Here is a 21,716-nt window from a genome sequence, read left to right on the forward strand (position 1 = left end):
CAGTTCTTGTCAAGTAGGGATCAACATCTGGAGGGATAAGGGATAAAAAGGGGAAACCAGAGCAGGTAAAATCCCGGCAGTATTCAGAAGAATATGTGATGAAGGGATTTACGTCCACGAGTTGCAACCCACTCATTGTGTTTTTTTTTCTGTTGGGATAAGTTAGCAAAAGTGGCATAAACTGGCTCATCTCCAGCTGCATCTCAACACAAAACATGCAGGGAGGAAACTTTATGAATTCAGGTTGTTGTTACATGAGATTTTAAACAACAGGATCAAAGTGATCAACTTGATAAAGTCAAGGCCACTAATGCATGTCTGTGTCCTGCCTCAGTTAACACACACAGAGAAGTGCTCTGGCTCTCAACCTGTTGGAGCTATGATCCGAAGCACACACCTTTCTGATTGAGCATAATCCCTCCATGCCACCGTGTTCCAGGACACAGAGAGACTAGTAAAGTAGGTACTGTCTGGATTTATTTTTTTTGTAAGGAGAAATGTTTATACAATCAAGTTGATTTTTTTATTATTATTATTATTATTATTATTATTATTATTATTATTATTATTATTATTATTATTATTATTATTATTATTATTATTATTATTATTATTATTATTTATTTATTTATTTTTGGTCTGTATTTCTATATATTTTTATTTCCAAATAGCTCAAAAGATTACAAATGATCAATAGTCCAGGCAAAATAGCGTTTTACGACAGACTAATTGTCACAGAAGGTTTTTCACCATACATAATTTCTATGAGGTGTCTAGAACAACATACTAAAAGTCCTAAGAAATCCTAGTTGGGGAAATATGTTTAATTTGCATAATTATTTACTGTATAAGTCTATGGTGCTGACAACAATACACCCGAATAGGCTTCTTTTTTTCCTTTACTCCTATCACAATGAAACTTTACATGATGAAAGTATCCATGAAATGTAAAATATTTTGTATTACAAGTTTCTTGGAAAATGAATTTGAATATGCAAATGAGCAATACACTAATGGAATATGCCCAAAATACACCCGAGTAGGCTTCTTTTCTTCATTTACTCCTACCACAATCACACTTCACACAATAAAAGTATACATGAAAAGTAACATTTCTGTATTTCAAGTTTCTTGGAAAATCTATTTTAAATATGTAAATGAGCTCAAAACTAATTGACTTATGGCCAAGAAGCCATAAAGCCACAAGCAGCAACAGGGGCCAAATAACTAACACATTCCATTCAATAAGTTAAAGTAACATTGCAGTTTTTTCAGCCTTAAAATAATGTTTCCAGACTCATTGCAATGGTTCCAACTTGAAACTTGAAATACAGAAATGTTACTTTTCATGTATACTTTTATTGTGTGACGTGTGATTGTGGTAGGAGTAAATGAAGAAAATAAGCCTATTCGGGTGTATTTTGGGCATATTCCATTAGTATATTGCTCATTTGCATATTCAAATTAATTTTCCAAGAAACTTGTAATACAAAAAATGTTACTGTCTACTTTCATTGTGCAATGTTTCATTGTGGTAGGAGTAAAGGAAAAAAAGAAGCCTATTCGGGTGTATTTTGGGCATATTTGATTAGTGTAAGGCTCATTTGCATATTCAAATTAATTTCCAAAGAAACTTGTAATACAAAATATTTTACATTTCATGGATACTTTCATCATGTAAAGTTTCATTGTGATAGGAGTAAAGGGAAAAATAGCTCCATTGGGGTGTATTGTCGTCGGCACCATAGACTTATACAGTAAATAATGATGCGAATTAAACATATTTCCCCAACTAGGATTTCTTAGGACTTTTAGTATGTTGTTCTAGACACCTCATAGAAATTATGTATGGTGAAAAACCTTCTGTGACAATTAGTTCTATATTTGGGTCCAAAATGAGCTAAATTGCCTGGACTACAATGTTTTACACAGTTATAAAGTAAAATAAATCAGACATTGATGACACAGTGCTGTGATTTATCTCTTTTGGTTAAAAAATCTTTGCTGCTGGGTAGAGGGTAGAGTTATTTGGCTTGGGTACTTCATCCAGTGTGCGTTTCTGAAACTACGGTCCTTTTCAAGCGCAGACGTGCTCTTACGTAAGAGCGTTGGAGAGTAGCAAACGTAGCGTATCGCTACGAGACACTCGCAGCAGCTCGGTGGAGGGTTTTGTGGGTCATGGAGGAGGAAGGTAAATAAAAGAGAAGCGCTGATAACACGCAGCAGCTGGTTGTCGACGGTCACGGGGAGCTGGGACACGCTGGATGCCGGAGCCTTTGTCCCGACGCGGCCGTAGAGAGTGAGACGGAGCGGGCAGACCGGAGCGGAGGGTCGGTCGGTCGGTCGCGGCTACAGCAGCAGCAGCTGTCGGCGGTGAGATGAGCACCATGCTCCCCGTCTGTTCATGCCTCCGAGGGCGCACTGCACTGGCCCTACTGCTGCTAGCTGCCTCCGCTAGCCTCGGCTAGCTGCAGTAGCTTTTGTTAAAAGACGAAGGGGGTGGTTAGTTCTTGATATATTTCCCTTTTAACCTACTATTTCACAAGAAGAGCACGTTAGCGACATATAAAGAAACACAGTGAGCAACGCGGAGAGAGCTAATGTTGCTGTTTGTGACTGGAGACACTGTTTGGCTCGGGCATAACAATGCTAACAGTGTACACTCACTGCTGGTGCCAGTCACTTTACTGCTCTGACACAGGCTGCAATTCACCTGGGTGCTGTTTGATGCATGCATGTAAATGGGTATTCACAGTAAAAGTGTATGTGTGATTGCGCTGGACAAACATCACCGTCCTCCACTGATAATAACATGATGCAGTAGGTATGTGGCTTTCAAGTGAGCAAGTAAATAGGTGTCACAGTGGCCTATCTGTCATAGTGTGTGTATTAATATCTCTGTCTAATCCTCTTACTTTGACCCTAATCATCATGCAGCAGCTGTTTGAATCAGACTGAATAAAATATCTTTAAATCTACAGGCCAGACCACAGGAGTCCACCTGTAGAGTGGACTCTGTGTCATTTCTGGACTGCTGTTTTTTTTTTTTTTAGGTTAACCCAGCTATGGTCCAATAGAGTAGAGTGGTGGAGACAGGAAAGGAATTAAATTTCTATTCCTGACAGTTCATTATGAAAATTGTAACCATTATGTATTCCCCCAGGGGCAGAGAGAAGTTGAGCAGGCCAGCATGTATAACAGTTTGTCATCTGTTCATCCCTGGCCCTGGATATAGGCCAGTGAGCTGTGCAGGAGGGCTTTCTCCTGGACCACGTATAATTATTTTCAGGGTTTGCACGCAGGGACTGCTCCAGTGAATTTACTCTTGTCACTGTTTTGCTTTTGGAGGACGAGGTGAGTGGTCACCAGATAATCAAAGGCCAAATAATACCGAATATCATTATTTTGTTGATGCCTGTGACCTGATATCAGGATATAGCCTAAAATATAATGAATTTTTATTTTTAAGTAGTCCTGATATTATACTTGGAGTTTCAGTACTGAGAATTGACTGTCAGGTTATTTGTTCAGTATCTTACTTTATATAAAATGTGTGCATAATTAATAATGTGTTTTTTTTTCTACAAAAACTTTAAATTTAACAGATTATCAAAAAGGATTCAATTCAATAGCAGTTTTTAATGCTGGACAGTTTCAGTATTTTTCCGTTTTTGATATTCACTGCTAAGGGCATATTTCTGTCAGTACCAAAGAAATATTTAAAGCTTAAAACAGCTCCACCAGGACATTAATTATTTTTGTATATCGTTATTGTAATTTAGCTTTATATGTTTTTCGTTTTTTTGTTGTTTAAAGGCTGCAGTAGAGCGAATAGCTTAAGTCCTCTGAACTTAATGGACTAGCTGAGTGGAGTGAAATATGCAGTAAATGTCTGTGCCTGCTGGGCCATCATATCCACATTATTTATGGGTCAACCTAAGCCAGGAAATGAATCGGAAAACAGCAGATGGAGCTTGAATTTGGTTATGTGACATGAAGCTATCTGTGCCGTGTGGACACCCTGAAGGTTTCATCTGGCCTATCAGTGTTTCAAAGGGCTCAGGAAAACTAAGCAATGTTTTGGGGATGTTAAAGAAAGTTAATGCTAATGGCAGTGGATTGTTTGTATCAATCATTCTCAATTGTCCCCCAGGCAATAAACTAAATGTTTCTTGTTGACAGGGTAATTGTACAAAGGTGCCTTCAGCTGCGCAGAGTGCTTCATTTTGTTTTGTGTAATTTGATGTGTGGGGCCTGAACTGCTGTCATCTTCATTTTGCAATTAAAGTCTATACTGTGTGCTGCACCTTTGGGGATCGTCGTGAATTAATCACACTATTGAGTTATCCAGCGCTGCGCCGCAGTGTGACTCTGAAGAGTGGGAGGCCTAAAAATACGATGCCATTAACTTCCTTGAACTCAGATTGAATGAATTATGTGCAATTGTCCAAAACAAACAATTGAGTGATGCATCTGTTCATGCTCTTTTCAGTTCTCAGGTGGTCTGATTGGGTTTGCCACGACCTTTGTGTTGCCATGGCGATGCGGGAGTTGGTGGAGGCAGAATGTGGGGGAGCCAATCCCCTCATGAAGCTGACCAGTCACATGACCACGGAGGGGGGGGCATGGCGGCACCGCTCGACACCTACAGTGAGTAATTTGCAGGTTTTCATTAGTAGTTTAGATAACAGAAAATTTATCAGCTAAACTATTTCCTCCAAAGTCAGCATATTTAAGTCTTATCATGAAAATTGCTGATTAATAGCAGATGTGGCTCTGGCTGACTGTTTTCTTTTTTCTTTTTTTTTACTGCTCAGATTCCCCCCACTCCCATTGAAATTGCAACTGAAGAAGAGGTGAGTGCCTGTGTTTCTCTCGGCATTCACTAAAGTGTTGACTATAATGCTGCATTCAGTTTGGTAAACGTTTGGGGACTACTGTATGGGATTTCTAAATGTAGGTGAGATTTAGTAGCTGTAATAACATGCTTTTATTTTGGTTCCAGCTGGTGAATGAGTTCCTTCAGGCACCCCCACGACCCCCACACACATTTGACATGGGTCAGCTGCTGGAGGAAATGCAGCAGATTGACCAGCAGAGCTACAGACAAGCTCCACAAAGAGGTTAATGTCATTATTGTTATTGTTTTATACAGTATTTCTTTTTACATAAAATCCTATTATAGGCTTAAGTCTGTGCACTAACTCGGTGTCTTGTCCATTACGTTCATGTCATAGCTCCAGATGTGGCAGCGTTGGCCCTTTCTGGTGACTGGGCAGCTGAGTTCGTCTCGGGCTCTGACTCTGGCGCCGCACCCGGGCTCATCGCTCTTGGCGATGCAGCAGATGCGGATTGGACGAGGGAGTTTATCGCTGAGGCTGCAGGTAGCTTGAGTTTGTTATAGTTGCTTCTTTTCTTTTTTTCTTTTTTACTCTTTCACTCTTCCTCAAGGTGCACTTCACATTTCCGGAGTCATCACCACAACTGTCATTTGTCATCACCTTTAACTGACATCAGAGAAAATCTGCCTTGTATAAATCATTTTATTTTTGCATTGAAAGTCATTTTTACAATGTGCCTCCCTGCATTTTTCCTCTGCTCTAGATCCTGGGCGTTGGGCAGAGGAGTATCTGGAGCAGTCAGAGGAGAAGTTGTGGCTCGGAGACCTGGGAGACAAGGAGAATGAATGGTTAGAACAGGGACTGGGCCACATGGAGAGAGAGAGAGAGTTGAAAATATGCAGATGAAAAATGTCTTCTTGAGGCACACTGCTACTAATGTGCAGCATAAGCAACAAAAGAGAACAAGAGCACAGGTAGAAAAGGTTGGCAGAATTGAATGCCTGAATCTTAATAATGTTCCAGTCATTGGGCTTTTTCAATTTAAAACATTTTCATACTTTTAACCTTGTCCAGCCCCACTTGACAGTATGTACTTGCCCAACTATGAGTTCTGTTAAAAAACAGTGGAATCTGGTGTACGGTATATTGGCCTTACAGATATCAGTCTAGTTATCAGCATAGTGCAGTAGCCACAAAATAAGTGCATTCTTCAGCCTTGAATTGATTTTCTATAGCCTATATGTGCAGAATAGAACAGCCTCGCTGTATAAGATACATTTTTTATGTTGTCAACCTTGTAGGACAAAGGAGTATCAACCAGGAGAGGAGCTGAGGCAGACAGCCAATGAACTTGTCTCAAAGGTCGATGACCCCAAGTTACAAAACACAGAGGTGAGCAGTGTGTTCATAACTTTCTTGGATTCTTTTTATACCATGGTTCATTCATTTTCTACTTATCTATACCATATTCTTTCTCTTTTTCTTAAACGTGTATGTAGAGCATCTCTTTGAGAGCATAGTGCATTGTTAATGTTGATGACACAAGGTTTTTCAAGGTTATTGACTTAGTCTGGAAGACAGTAGTTGGGTTGAAAAGTAGTAGTATATTAGTGTAAACCCAACCAGTCAGTAATGGTAAATGCTTTTTTGTTGTCATTTTTTTTTTCCGTTGTTGTGTAGTTCCTGCGATTCATTAGGCAGATTGGCGAGGGCAGTGTCACAGTGGAGAGCAAAACAGACAGACAGCTCACAGATAAAGCTCAGGCCGAGGAGGCTCAGAACTGGGCCTCCAACCTCAACCAGGTACGAGTCACTGCCCACCAAGGATGGGATGGTTGCAACTGGGAATACATTGGGGAAGCACATTAACACAGTATAGGCTATGCCTCGTGACTCATCACCTCAGTATCTGATGTAGAGTAACATTTTCCACACATGTAACCAAAAGCAGCCACTACAGTCCCTGTAATATGAAGCTCAAGACTGCTCAGCAGAGCAGATGGAAGTTGCTGGGCAAAGAGAGGACTCTTCTGACTGTCAGCTTTTCTTCTTATGCAACTAGATTTTAATGTGCACAGTCAAACTCTAATCGAGCTATTTCCATCTTGACTCAGTTTTCCCTGAGGTCTTGAGTTAACTGGGGCTTGTAAGTGGTTTAACTTTGCCTCATTCAGTTCAGGCACAAAAAGGCTAATGCCAGATTTTTTGGACTTCAAACTACATTTTCCCCCTGAAATCACAACATTGTGGAAGCTGGTTTACGCCAAGAAAAGAGAACGAAACAAAAAAAAAAAAGTTAGATGGGAAGAAAATATAAATGCTCCATGAAAATTATGAGACGAAAATGTAAAATCATTAGATAATGAGTCGGATTTCAACTAATTAAGGCAAAAGTTATGAGCTATTGGGTCAACATTTTTAAATTTGCCTTTGTATCCAATAATTTTGTCTTTTATAACTCCAAAAAAATATTTATTAAACATAGTTAAAAATTTTGACTTAGTGTCTCATAATTTTAATCACCATTGATCTTTTTTTTTAATTTTTTATCCTGATTCACTTCTCATCTATTTCTTTACTTCTCCTGGCAGAAAAGGGCTTCCATGTTTTACTGTGCATGTGTGCCTCAGTCCTGTTTATGATGAATATGTTAACCATGGCTCCATATGTACTTAGTTGCCCTCTAACTTTGACATGTACTTTTCCCATTTTTTTGACCTGCCTCCGAACTCTCGGCTTCCCATTCCCTCAATTAACAACTGCCATTCATCTACTCCTCCTACTACTTAAAATTACTCCTACTCCGTCCAAAAAAACCACGCTCCCTCCTCCTCAAAACATTGTCCCATTCCCCACCGCCACCCCTCCTCGCCTCCTGCCATAGTTCCTGATGGAGACAGGGGGAGGGACTCTTCCCCTGGAACCCCCAGAGAGGAATAAGAAGATTGAGAAAACTAAAGCTAAACAGGCAGAGCAGTGGGCCAAGGTCATCAGGCAGGTAGGACCTCTGTGGTCGTGGCAGCGATAGGTGTTTTATTTTCAGCTGCAGTTATAGCTGTATTAAAGTTTTGCTTCTAGTGCTGTTCCTTTAGTTTTGTTCTACATAAAAAAATAGGATACACTCAGCATTAAATTCCTTTGTTGCTGTTGAGTGCTTTTTCCATCAGAGTAAGAACATCAGGAGTTAATTAGGACAAAAGTAGGAGTAGGAGACAATGAGCTTTTTCTGTGCTGTTTCTTCTTTCATCTTTTCCTCCTCTCCATTCACTTCCCTCTATATTTTTTCCTGTTTCTAATGCAACCACCCTCAGCTCAAATAACAATTTAAATGGTCAGAGTTTGCAGACTCCAGTCAACCCCTGTCAATGCTCTACGTTGTTATTCAGGTCTCAGAGGAGTCAGCTGAAGCCTGGGTGGATGAGTTTGCCACATCAGGACCAGATTTTCAACAAGCCAAAGCTGCAGTGGAGGTGAGACAAGAATGAGCGACTAGTCAAACTTGAAACCCAAAGATAAAGCTGCTGTGTATTAATTGGGAGACGTTGTGTTGAGGTTACAGCACAGTGGGTCCTGGGAGGTTGAGGTTTGAAAATGCAATTAGCATCAAGGTGCCTTTGATAAAGTTACTTTATCCCATTAGAGGAAAAAAAACAAAAAAACACTGCATTTCTCATAAGACTATGTTGTGCTGGAAACACCATCAATATACTACACTCATCTTTCACTTGGAAAAGTAAAGGTCAAACGTGTCTATAATACTGGATGATATATGATGTGAGGGGTGAAGTAATGATGTGTATCTCTGTCATTTTGTCAGAGTGATGTGGATTTCTGGGAGAAACTGCAGCAGGAGTGGGAGGAGATGGCCAAGAGGGATGCGGAGAGCCATCCCTGGCTGTCTGACTTCGATCAGCTACTCAGCACTTCTTATGACAAGGTAGCTGTCAACCTGTGCAGCCATCTGCTGAGAGATACTATGTTTGTGTGTTTGAGGATTTCAGCTTTTCTGCACACACCGCTCTCAGATGTGTCTAAAAGTGCACCACATACAGTATGTCGCTGTTTCTCAGGCACTATGGCTCTGCAAGACGCTCTCTCAGCAGCCCCCGTGTGTTTCTTGTGTTTTGTTGCAGGGGTATCAATTTGAAGAGGACAACCCGTACTTATCCCACCCGGACCCTTTGTCAGAGGGAGTGAAGAGGATGGAGGCAGGGGACATCCCCGGTGCAGTGCGATTCTTCGAAAGTGCTGTACAGAGAGAACCAGACAACCAGCTGGTGAGAATGTCTTATTTGCATTTTTCAGGTTTTAATTCTTTGATTACACTTTTCATCATCGATGCATATGTTGAAAACAACTCAATAAATCTCCTAAACTTTTAATTTGCTTGCAGTTTTTTTTGCTCCAACATAAATCTGCTGTGATAATGATCTGGTGTGTGTCTGTGTGTGCATCTGTCTTCTTTAAATTGCAGGCTTGGCAGTATCTGGGAACTTGTCAGGCAGAGAATGAGCAAGAATTTGCTGCCATCAGCGCCCTCCGCAGGTCAGAAGTCAGAATTGTAAAATGAAAACTTCTGCAGAACAGATAAATTAATACACTTTCTCTGGACCCCAGGAGGCAAATATTTCTTATAAATTTGCTCCTGTGTTGTGCTGTTTTTGGAAATTAGGAAACAAGTGCAACACGGCATATACTGATAATGAGCATCGTTCCTCAGACTGTCATTAACTCAATTACTGCTGTATCTGCTGCAGTGTTAAACCAGTCAGTTTATACACCGGATAAAATAGTAATATTGATTCTTGTCTGATTCTTTTTCCCCCTCTCATCATCACCTTTCTTCCATTAGATGTATTGAGCTGAAGAATGACAACCTGACTGCTCTGATGGCGTTGGCTGTCAGTTTCACTAATGAGTCGCTGCACAGGCAGGCCTGTGAGACTCTCGGTGACTGGCTAAAGCACAATCCCAAGTACCGCTCTGTCTGGGAGCAGAATGAGCGCGATCGTCAACAGGAAGGTGCCAGAGACAGGGAGAAAGACAGGGAGAGGTTTGGTTCACTGCTGCCAGAGTGAGTGCAAATTCAGCTTTAAAACCGAAGATATGGATGCAGCGATTTCAAAACCATGAACACTAACCTCTTGTTATGTCTCTTTTTCTTCCTGTGCAGATCTTTGTTTACTGACGTCCAGACCCTGTACCTGCGTGCGGCCAACTCTGACCCAGCCCAGGTGGACCCTCAGCTGCAGTGTGGACTGGGCGTTCTTTTCAACCTCAGCGGAGAGTATGACAAGGCGGTGGATTGTTTCAGCGCTGCTCTCTCTGTCACACCACAGGTCAGTGAAGAAGCCAGTGCTGCGATCCCTAACATCGGTCTCCACCCTGTCTGTCGATGAGCTCTCACTCTTTCTCTTCTGTCTCCATCAGGACTACTTGCTGTGGAACAAGTTAGGTGCCACACTGGCCAACGGGAGCCGCTCGGAGGAGGCAGTGGCCGCCTACAGAAGAGCTCTGGAGCTGCAGCCAGGCTTCGTCCGGAGCCGCTACAACTTGGGAATCAGCTGTGTCAACTTAGGAGCACACAGGTGAAGGAGGAATTATTTTGGTTTTACACATGCAGTTAGTTTATGAAAGTAATACAAATAAACCAAAAAAAGGTAAAGTCTGCTATTCTCAGACTGTTGACTCCTGGTGTTCACACACTGCCTATGAGCAGGGTGGGATACGTCCCTGACACTGCTCGTCTTTTTGTAGAAGTGAACACACAGTCTTTCAACAAAATTTGTGATGTGTATGATGCCTTGCAAATTATTATAATAAAGGTTCAAGGGAGGGTTTTACTAAGCATCTTATTGTTTATGTTAAGTGCTTGAGATGACTTAATATGGACTAAAGGGGAGCAGTAGGTTTGATCTCATGAAAGATGCCCTGGTTGAACCAGTTATCTTTTGGACAAGCTGTAACACAACATTAGAGATGATTAGATTAGATAGATTAGATAAAACTTTATTCATCCCGAAGGAAATTATTCTGCCAGGTCGCTCCAGAGAAAATAGAAAATAAATAGGATACAAGGAGGAAAATATATGACAAAATATATCCTACAATGTCTAGACAATATACACAACATACTGTGCTACTTTCCATTTGTGTCAAAATAACTTTCCTTTTCTTCAGTGGAGAATAACAGTGTTGTGTGTTTTCTGTTTTAAATTGAATAACACAATCATTTTGGTTATTGCTATTTTTTTGTTTTATATCTGGGACAATTCTACCCATCGAACATTGCTGGAGTACAATTACCTTTACTTCCACTAGATGGCAGCAACAGCTCTGTTGTCAGTTTATTGGGCATAGTCAAACAATTATTCAGTTCAGCTTCCATGTTGGTTTTTCAGTTTTTGTTAAGATTGTTTATAAAAACGTTATTGATCCAGATTTATTGTCAATGTGGGGCATGATGTCATACCTCGTTGTAGTGAGATGAGCGCTTATTTTTACTTTATTTTTTTTTTAAATTTTTATCTCATTATCAATAAAGGTAATCCGGGAAAAAGAGGTCATGTTGCAACTGGTGTAAATGTAAATCTGTCTGAAAACAGTCGTTCGTCCTCCTCTCATTTCCTTCTCTTTCATCTTCAGAGAGGCAGTGGAGCACTTCCTTGAAGCCCTGTCTCTACAGCGCCAGGCCGCTGGAGATGGAGCGAGAGCTGCCAGGGGGCCCGGAGGCGCTATGGCAACCATGATGTCGGACAACATCTGGTCTACCCTGCGCATGGCTCTCAGCATGATGGGCGAGAGCTCTCTGTACGCTGCTGCCGATCGGCGGGATTTGGACGCATTGCTGGCTCACTTCTGCCAGCGAGAGGTTGAAGGTGGAACTGAATGAAGACCAGCCAGGGGAGGGCTCATTGAGTGCGAATGTGCTTTGCTGGGAGGTAGATGCTTGGGTGAACGAAGCAGAGAGGAAGCAGAGAGGAATCAGAGTGGTAACGGTTAGAGAGAAATGGAGATGGAAGACACTGTGAATTATCCACCATCCTAAAGATCTCATCTTGTGCTTGTGTGTGTTAAAATGACTTTGATCAAATGTTGCAGTATTAGTCTACCTGGACAGAAACAGCCAGCAGTAATACAGTCACAGCACTGTGTTTTACATGTTTGAGAGTGTGCTCATTCCCTCCTCTTCTGTTTATCTGTGGACAACTGGGATTGATTTGAAAATTGCTCTCGGTGAAGAAAGTAAATGGTGAAGAATGAGTCAATCACTTCTGTATTCGATAACCAGCGATGTGGACAGTTTATCATGTTTGTCATGACACTCAATGCTCTCATGGTCTTTCTGAACAGAAGGTTGTAAATTGAACTGTATATTCACTGCGGATATGTAAATTAAAGGTACAGTATTGCCCTGACATTAAAAAGAGTACTGCCTTTTATCAAAAGTGCTCTGTGAAGAAGGATTTTGCTGGTCCAGAGTACAAACACTAGTCAGAAGTGCTACAGTGGCTTTTTTTTCCTTTTTAATTCCTTATTTAATTTTTTAGTTATCAGTTATCAGCCAGGACAATGAACTGACAACCAGCGGGACTGTTACTATCACGATAAGATGTGTGTATGTGTGTTTGCGTGTGCGTGTGTCTGTGTGTGTGTTTGGTGGTTGGCTGGGGGATATTAATCGTGCATCAGATGATAAGATCATATAATTGTAATATCATTGAGAATGATTTCTCTGGGCTCCTCTCGTGCTCTTTTTCATATCGCTCTTGTAAAACAATTTGCTTCATTGTAAAATAATGCTATATGCCATATTGTGTATTGTAACATAATTGTTGCACTATAATTGTTTTCAGGTTAGTTATATCCTGATTGCAATGTTTAATATAATATTCAGCAATAAAGCTTTGATTCCAAACATGCGTTGGTGATTTTTTTCTTTTTCTTATTACTTAATTTTTTTGATGAACAAATTGGCCAGATGTTACATGAAAGTATGGCCAACTATGCAGGTACTGGAGGCAGCAATGAAGAGTTTTAAATCTAAGGTACCACAGATAGTGAAAATCTGTGTTTACAGATTTATTCCAGGATTTTTAAGATACCCTCAGAGCTTTAACACAAACAGATATTTACGGGTAATCTTTTTCAGTTTATTTTGTTTAGTGTGGAGTTAGAATAAGATACTTGAAGTGTAGGCTATGTCTTTCAGGTAAAGAGGACCATAAGGGAATATTTGATGTAGATTGAGCAGGTAGTGAAAATCTATAATATTAATATATTTTTTGTTTAATGATAATTCATCCCATCCCATGTTAATTTGTAATTATGAACAGTGTGATATTATTTTCATTGAACGTGTTTAAGCAATTTGTAAACGCGTTTGCATTATCTATTTACTGATTGTAACTAAAGGTAAAATTACATCCCACACAGATAATCTCGTCATGATTTGTAATTTTGTGCTCTGGTCTCCTTGTAAACACTAAAGAGCACCGCCCACTGAGTGTTGCCTTTGTGTTTCTGTTGGTCCATGCATGAAGCGTAACTTTTAAATTTCATGCAGGAAGGAAGGGAAAAACAAACCACGCGATTATTCATTTCCCCACTTTCAAATATTATCAGGCCGCCACGCCCAGTTCTAGAATGCTGTGCCCTAGGCCAATCAGCGCCGAGGAGGCGGAGAGGACGCGCACGCTGATTGGCTCGTTTAAAAGTAACATGTACGCATACCCGCCATTTAAATGTTTTAAAACTCGTGAGTTTCTCCAGCTTATCTCAAGTGTGGAGTCAGTGAAAGAAGACGAAGCTGCACGATTCATCGACTTTCTTTGTCTCATTTAAGGTAAGGAAGGAAATATTTTCTTTTTAGCAAACTTGGTTCTTATGAATAGTAATCTCATGTCGATGTTTTAGCTCAACATTATCAACTACTATCACTGAGATATGTTTCATATCACCTTCACCTGGTTAAAAGGGTGAAATAGGGAAACATCACGCTAACTAGCTTGTTGTTTGCTTCGTTAGCTTGTTGTGTGCTTTCAGCCACTCCTGTAATTCGTAAATGACGTGAAAATGATGTGTCTTACTCGTTACATATGGGAAATAACGTTAATTGTAAAAACAATTGTTAACAAGCTACATTACATCGAAATCATACTATGTATCGCTGTTGTGTAAACGTTAATTGTGTAACATAAGGTAAAAGCTCTCGTGTTTCCATGTGAGACTAAACTGGGATCACTAACATTGGTCAACGCTGTTTAACGTTTTCAAGTTGTACTTGATATTGTGTGCAACCTGTGTGCAACACTTTGGTTGTGTGCTGTGTAAGTTAACAATCTACTGAGCAGCAGCCAGGAGGCGTGTTTCTCCATTGTCTCCATTACTGCTGGGATTGACCTTAGAAAATAACCTATTCCTTTCTTCTTTTTTACCGTTTTGTCTCATTCATATTTTTTTCACGACATATTTAGCATTTTAAGTTGTTTTTAATTAAAAAAGAGTTCTGCTTTAGTTGAAATGTTAAATTGTGTTCTATTCTCTCTTTTTTTTCAATTTTTTATTTTTATTTATCTATGAAACAGGTAGCAGTAAAGAAGCATCATGGGATCCAGTGAGAGCAAGTTGCTTGTATCTGCACCAAAAAATTCAGAGCCACCTATCAAAAATGGTCGTGTGCAGCAACTGATGGATCCACGCTCTCCCTCTACCGGCATTGATCGTACTCCTATTCAGGTGTGTTACCTGCTTTATTTACTACCACACATATTGAAAATGTCTTGAAATTGTTCAACCATACCAAATGTTTATCCTAGGCTCCTGGGCTTGTGTCCCAAGCTTCTGCTGCCGTGAAAAGCGAGTGTCCACTGGCATTCACTGATCCACGCTCACCTACTATTGGCATTGCTCGCACCCCTGCCAGAGAAGTCATGAGAGGTAGGAACAAACGACCCCTGGTTGGTTTTGCCCTCACCTCTAAAATGCTGTGTAACATGATGTTCTTCCACTTGCCCCTACAGCAACAGTTGGGTCCTTTGCTCGCCGCCTGGGAATGATTTTCCACAATGAGACTGAGGGTAGAGTCGTTGACCCCCCTCAAAAACACATCAATGACGTTGTGGAGGAGGATGTCTTCCAGGGCGAGGAGCTGGCTTCTACCGAGCCCCTCCTGACCCCTCAAACGTCCCAGACCTTCAGCTCCCTGGCTGAGCACGCCAACCTCCTCGCCACTCCTGTGCAGCACTCCGCCCCTAAGGTGGGTGACTCGAGCCCCTTTGTGCTTCTGGAAGAGCCCCAGGTGGAGTTGGAGATTGGAGACATTACCCTGGAGGAGGCAGAGGAAGCAAGGGAGTCTCCTCTTCACAAGAGACTGAGCATGAGCCTGATCACGTGCCACGAGGGAGCAACCTCATCGCAGATCTTTGCCGAGGTGCACCGCGACAGTACTTCCTCTCCAGTTCCCAGTGTGGAAGTGGGGCCTATCGGAGATGGTGTGGAGCACTCTTATGCCCTTCCCTCTGTCACAGTTGAACCAGAGTCCACAGTTGAGCCTTCTCCAGTCTCTAACCTTGAGGATGCTCCAGTTCAGGCCTCCCCTGTACAGCCAGAGGAGGCAGAGAAACTGCCAGCTCCTGAAGAAACAAAAGAGGTTGTTGAAGAATCTTCCTCACCAGCCGCATCTGCTTCAGAGCCACCAGCCGTCCCCAGCCCAGAACAGCTGCAGCCTTGCAAAGGCATCCGCTGCCTCACCATCGACTCAAAGAGTCCGAGCCAGGTGGTGTTCAAGCCCCAGTGGTTGGGGAAAGGCTTTGGTGCCTCTGGGCTAAGAGCAAGAGGAGTGCAGGGGCAGGGTGGAAAAGGAGGCTCCTCTCCTCTGGCTGTCCGTGTGGCTGTCAAGAACGCAACCAATGAAAACAAGGGACAGTCTGGAAAACTGAAGCAGAAAGGTGTGTAAACCATTTGTGGCTTTCCAGCGTATGATTATAACAAGATGTTGCCATTGTTTCACGCCTCTCACTGCTTTTCTAGGCACTGAAGGCCGCTCACCACTGCAGATCCTTAAGGAGACTAACTCACCCAGGGACCAGCGTTCTCAGGTATTCACAAAGCAGCCACTTCACTGCTTGTGATTGATGTTCTCCTTTTTACTCGGAGCAACTTTACTTTCATCTATGCAGGGTTTTTAATTTTTTTTTTTTTTTTTTTTAAGTGATGCTGTGTAATGTAGCTGTTCAAAGTGAATCTATCTCTGTGGTAACCTTTTGTCCTCCCCACCTTCCAGATGAAGCTGAAGGTGTCCACCCCTGATAAGCAGAGGCGTGGACAGATGGACCGCAGAGTGCTGGCCGTGGCTCTGGATAAAGAGAACAGATGATGTACAGTAGCTCAGTAGTGTACAGGTTCCTGCCACTTTTATATCTCTTAAAACGTGCTTTTACATGTACAGTTTTCCTAAGCTGATTTTTCTCTTTTGTGTATATTGCCTTTTACCGCCACATTGTGCAGTCCTCTATCCTGTTTGTCATTTTGTAAATATAAATAAAATTATTTGCAGTCATACCTCAGCTTTTAAATCTTTGTACGGGTTGTAAATCATTATACAGCTATATTTTATGCTCTGCTTTTTTTTGTAATTTAATTTTCATTACCTAAATTGTATAATGGAATAGTTTTTATTTCTGCACAAACAGAATAAAAGCTCAACACTAAAATATTCATTTTGTAACATTTGCATATTTCATGATGCATTCGTTATATGGATCACAAAACTCCTGGCTTTGACGCTTTGTTGATTCCTCTCTGTTATTTCTAATGAACAACTTGAAATGAAATTGTAATGGACTGAGCTTGAAACTAAACTCTTCATCTGAACATACTCATAACTCAGACACAAAACAGTGCTTCAGCAGTGTTGAGCCATTGAATGTTTCCCCCCCCCTCTCTCCATGGCTCAATTAGCATTTGGAGGCATGTTGGTCAACATCAGACATTGACTCTGAAGACATGTGTAATGCAGAATCCCAAGTTTATTAGACAGTCTTTAAGAAAGGTATTGCTTTACGTTGCACAGTGTGTATCCAAGTGTTGGAAAAGAGATTGTCCAAATCAGAGCTTGGAAGGTTTTTTTGTTGTATTTACACAAACTTTCAAGTTTATCTGTTATCATGCAGAGGAAATGGTAAGCTCGTATATACAGATTCAGATGTATTGCTCATATGCACACAATAGCAGTTATCATCCGAGAAGAAAAAAAAAAACACACACTCATACAGAGAGTCCTGTCCTGAGACAAATGGGTCATCTTTTTTGTTAGTGCTTAATGAACCATAAAAACCATTTTATTATCCCATCTGTCAGTTCAACAGTTTACCCAGAGCACTTTTCAGGTCTAACCTGGGGTTGGTTCAAATGATGAGACCCCAAATCTTGTTAAATATTTTCCATCAATCACATACAAAACAACTCAAACACTAATGTAGACATGTCTGCAAACTATAACTCCATTATAATTAAAATTAGAAAATGAAAAGAATGTAACTGTTAAGCATCTAGGGAATCTACAAATCTAAGAACAAACAACAGTCTGAAACAAAAAACGCAAATGCTCGTAGTATTCATATGACATAACTTATGCTTTGTTATAAAACACAGCATGTTAGTAGAGCTAGTGTGAACCTACACAGACCGTACCTTGACACATAATCAAATTCTATCTCATCCAGTGTGCTACCATTTCCATTTGGCAACTTCTCATTGGGTGATGTCTGAATTGCTGCAGTAAATGTGCATGTTACTGATTTGAAACGCAATATTATTCACTATTAATAGGGATGGTCTTTTCTGAGACCTGCCCCCACTCTACCACCCAGTGTCCCACCCCAAATTCCCCCATAATGTGAGAAGAAAGCTGAGAGCGCAATGTGACAGAGAGAGGAGAGAATCTCCACACCACAACTCCTCTCCAACATCAGATAGGACTTGGCACAATTAAAATACCTTCTTCTCACCCTGTGCAGCTTCTCGTCCCTCACCCCTCCCTCAAACTCCAATTTCTTTTTTTAATCTTCTTCACTTTCTCCCAGGAAGATGGTAACTGCTCTCTTTCTGCTCACTGGTGAGGAACAGCCTCAGTTCCATATCTTGAGGAAGCTGTCCCAGGATCCTGTGCAACATGCCATGCCATCTGAAGATACTCCGATACAGCTCACCCTGTTGTCGTGACCGGCCAGCACCCCTAGGCCACCGCAAAGAAGAAAATGGTGTAAGCGTCATGTGAAATCACATTGTAGACTCTTTCAGTGTCTAAAACCTCACTTTATTGTCTCTTTCCTGCCTGTACTCACCCACTCTCTCGGATTTGAGTGCATCCCAGATGTTGACGTTGAAGTCATCATAGCCAGCCAATAAGAGACGTCCAGACACGGAGGGTGCCAGGGAGGTCACACCGCACATGATGCTGGAGTCCTGGTAGGTGATGAGGTCCTGGTCGGCTCGCAGGTCGTACAACTTACAAGTAGCATCATCTGACCCAGTTATCACTGCGTTACCATTAGGGAAGAACTGCACCAAAGAGAGGTGATTAGAAAAAAAAATGTGTCAAAGATATGTATAAAACTGAGCAAGAAATCTTTATGCGCACCCCAATTGCGTTGATGTCACTCTCATGCCCTCCAAAGGTCTGTCTGCATGCGCCCTCCCTGATGTCCCACAGCTTGGCTGTGTAGTCACACGCCCCTGAGATGAAGAACTTGAAGTCTGGGGACACGGCCAGGGACATGCAGTCTCCCTGGTGTCCTGCGAAGATGGTCTTTTGGGTTCCTGTCTCAATGTCCCATAGCACGCTTTAAAGGAACACAATATATATTTCAGTATTAACAACAGAGATTTCAGAAAGTTGCACCTCGTCTTTAGTTTGGTAATCTTACCAAGTGCAGTCGCCAGAGCTGGTGATGATCTCTGAATCACTAATGAAACGACAGCAGGACAGGTAACCTGGGCAACAGAAGAAATACTACGTGAGAAACCACGAGCGTCCCCTGTGACCAAATAGTATCAAAAGCAAGTCCAGCATCAGAGACTGAGAGATGTCATGTCCAAGTTGTGTTGTCCTACCTGTGTGTGCCGCCAGCTCACGCATGACTTTGACATTCCCGTCCTTGCCCTTGAGATTGTAGATGGAGCACATGTTGTCCAGACCGCCACAAGCCACTAGATTCCCCGAAGGTGCATAGGCGCAAGTCATCACCCATGAGGACTTGAGCGGGATGGCGTTGACCTGAGGAAACCAAATGGAGTCAAATACCCAAGTCTGAATAGAAGCTACAAACACTTAATTTTTCCACCATATTTTTTTACTATGTGTGACTGAATCCTATACACACATTTCTACATTTTTTGAAATACAAACATTTCTATTTGTCTGTTTTCTCTGAACCTTTCTTTCTGGCCTGCAATGGGCAGGAAGAAGGTGAACCACCTTGGAATTCTTTATGTAATACAGACTCTGATGGTGTGTGGATTGTTATTGCCACTCAGTCAAATCTGATCAAACCACTTCAACACAGTCCTGTAGAAGCAGATTAGCTAAGTTCATAAACAACACATAAAGATGTTATTTCACTAATATTTTAGAGAAACGCTCAAATGGTCAAGAGGTCACGTGTGTATTTTGGTGTATTTGGAGGTAGATATGCTGCATTGTTTTGGCCACAGTAACCACTGACTCTGTTTTAGATGAAAAAACAAATAAGTGTCTTTATATGGGTTACATTTGCCTGCCTCTGTCATTTACTGTAACTCTAACCCAACTCTCTTTTGCTCTTTCTTACCTTGTTGGTTGTGATACTGTCCCACACTATGAGTTTTCCATCTTGTGAGGCACTGACACACAGCCTGGTGGGGTTACATTAATAGTGATTAAACAACAAAGATTGAGAAACTGAAAAATTAACACCAGCCAATCCATATGTTATACATTTTCTCAATTTAATGCAATATTTGTACTTGTAATCTAATTCACCAATTTGAATTTCCCATCCCAGTGATTGCCTCCTCTCCCTCTAACTTTGTGCTAAATTTAATAGAAAAGCCATCAGATCTTGGCTATGAAATAAAGCGGCAGGTGTTGTTGCAGATTGTGTACAATATGCTATGTTACTTACTTGGAGTCAGTGGACCAGTGCATGGCGTAGATCTTGGCAAGGTGACCCCTTAGCGTCTTCCGGGTCTTCAGCTGGACACGCCCCACCACAGTGATCCCACCTGCTGCCTCCTGCAGTGTGGTGTCCTGCACCGCCTTACGAGCTGCCTGAGGAGCACACATAAACAAAGGAGGTCAGGCCACCGCAAGTACTGACCTTAAATGCTGTGATGAACAATAAAAACATAATGCAAGATTTAAGAACCAGCTCGTAATGAGAAGCAAAGTCAGTTGATATTATGAATAATTATATTGTCATATGTTTTGTTTTTAAGATAATTGGATGAGCCTACTGACAGTGATCTGGTCTTTGAGAGTGTCCGCCTCCTTTCGCAATTCCTCCATTTCACCCATGGTGATGATTGTTAGGTTTAGTCACTAATGAAGAGATGTCAGGTAAGTTGATGTTCCTGAAATGAAGAAGACAAAGAGAAAAAAGAAGAGAGGTAGGGTTACAACAAAAACAGAAACAATTTACAACGAACAATTCAAGAAAAAAAAAAACTGTGACTGATACCTTTATCCTCCTTATGACAGCGTGTCCTGCACTAAAGCCTCATGCTGGAATTTCACCTGCACCTACCTGAACGATTTTTAATCCTCTCCAGCTCTGGTCTCTAAGTAAGTGCTACTTTGCAAGTCAAACTGGCCCTCGTCTACTTTGCAAAATTTCATAAACAAACAGAGGCCCACAGATCACGCCTACACATGCATTCACATATGCACGCACGCACACTGACACACACACATACATGCGGGCTGTATGAATATTCTAGCATGACATTAGCAGTGAGAGTATTTGTTCTTCCAGGTGATGCTGCAAGCACACATCCTCACCCTGAGTGTACACACCAAACCAGTAAGTCCAGTAATAATGTCATTAGTATCAGCTCTCTGCTGGGTCGCCTCTCACCTCACATCAAATTCTCAACACTGACAGGAGAGTTCGGGCCATTTAACACCCCAGTGCGCTCTCACTTAATGTTGATGGCTATTGAATTTGGTAATGTCATGATTAAATGAGCGATGTTTAGCAGTGAAGCAATCGCCTAATGGACAAACTCATGCAGTGTGACAAATATAATCAAGGCACAAGTGAAAAGGCAGAGTCACGATCTCCCAGCTGATAATTCCTTTTAACAGAAACAGAGTGTTGTGAGGAGGAAAGCATGACACATGACCCCGACTTCATGGCAAAGCAGCACAATATAACCAACTTAAACAAAACAAAAGCATCCTCCTCCTTCTACTGTACACATGCAATACTTCTCTTTTCTTCGGAAGCGATAAATTGCCGTGATGATATTTCCTTTATCTTACCTTGAAAACTGAAAGAGGGGGGATACTTGATCTTATCGTACGTGTCCCTGCAGCAATCTCTCTCCCTCTCGTTCACTATTTGAATGAGTTCGCCTGTCAAAACACATGACCAAGTGGATTTGCCTCTAATTTGTTTGAAGTGAAAAGGAGAGGAAGGGAGAGAAGGAGGGAGTGACTCTGTAAAAGAAAGAGATTTGCTTTAATTGTTCGCCACTGGGATCTGTCCTTTATCCATCTGTAATGCTTAAGGTGAGTGGAAGATGGCCTGAAACATCTTCAAATGAAATTAAAAGAGTTGACTTATGGCCTTTGTAGGACTGCAGTGCTCTAAAACACCTCAGGAGCAACTGCAT

The 21,716-nt window shown here is 41.5% G+C and overlaps 3 protein-coding genes across 5 annotated transcripts; 2 read left to right on the forward strand and 1 right to left on the reverse strand.

Moving 5' to 3' along the window:
- Window positions 1–2,128: 2,128 nt before the first annotated feature.
- On the forward strand, window positions 2,129–12,763 carry pex5 (peroxisomal biogenesis factor 5). Of its 2 annotated transcripts, XM_083990497.1 has the most exons (16): window positions 2,129–2,373; window positions 4,493–4,650; window positions 4,818–4,856; window positions 5,006–5,123; window positions 5,238–5,384; window positions 5,605–5,689; window positions 6,143–6,233; window positions 6,522–6,644; window positions 8,228–8,311; window positions 8,659–8,778; window positions 8,975–9,118; window positions 9,316–9,386; window positions 9,694–9,915; window positions 10,015–10,180; window positions 10,272–10,429; window positions 11,487–12,763. In XM_083990497.1, the coding sequence occupies exons 2-16, from the start codon at window positions 4,537–4,539 to the stop codon at window positions 11,731–11,733; spliced, it is 1,929 nt and encodes a 642-aa protein (XP_083846623.1). In that variant the 5' UTR covers window positions 2,129–2,373; window positions 4,493–4,536; the 3' UTR covers window positions 11,734–12,763. The 2 variants fall into 2 exon arrangements, with proteins under 2 accessions (XP_083846623.1, XP_083846624.1); XM_083990498.1 differs by lacking the exon at window positions 6,522–6,644.
- Window positions 12,764–13,624: 861 nt separating this feature from the next.
- cdca3 (cell division cycle associated 3) lies at window positions 13,625–16,378 on the forward strand. The gene is made up of 6 exons (XM_083990219.1): window positions 13,625–13,686; window positions 14,429–14,579; window positions 14,660–14,780; window positions 14,864–15,790; window positions 15,873–15,940; window positions 16,126–16,378. Exons 2-6 carry the CDS (start codon window positions 14,448–14,450, stop codon window positions 16,216–16,218), a joined length of 1,341 nt encoding a protein of 446 aa, XP_083846345.1. The 5' UTR covers window positions 13,625–13,686; window positions 14,429–14,447; the 3' UTR covers window positions 16,219–16,378.
- Window positions 16,379–17,971: 1,593 nt separating this feature from the next.
- On the reverse strand, window positions 17,972–20,397 carry gnb3a (guanine nucleotide binding protein (G protein), beta polypeptide 3a; the record flags this gene model as incomplete). Of its 2 annotated transcripts, none has more annotated exons than XM_083989235.1 (8): window positions 17,972–18,078; window positions 18,188–18,404; window positions 18,484–18,685; window positions 18,770–18,836; window positions 18,957–19,119; window positions 19,673–19,736; window positions 20,006–20,151; window positions 20,341–20,397. In XM_083989235.1, the coding sequence occupies 8 exons, from the start codon at window positions 20,395–20,397 to the stop codon at window positions 17,972–17,974; spliced, it is 1,023 nt and encodes a 340-aa protein (XP_083845361.1). The 2 variants fall into 2 exon arrangements, with proteins under 2 accessions (XP_083845361.1, XP_083845362.1); XM_083989236.1 differs by having other exon boundaries at window positions 20,006–20,147; window positions 20,337–20,397.
- Window positions 20,398–21,716: the final 1,319 nt, after the last annotated feature.

The sequence above is a fragment of the Trachurus trachurus genome (genome assembly GCF_905171665.1).
Source record: "Trachurus trachurus genome assembly, chromosome: 16".
NCBI classification, from domain to species: Eukaryota; Metazoa; Chordata; class Actinopteri; order Carangiformes; family Carangidae; genus Trachurus; species Trachurus trachurus.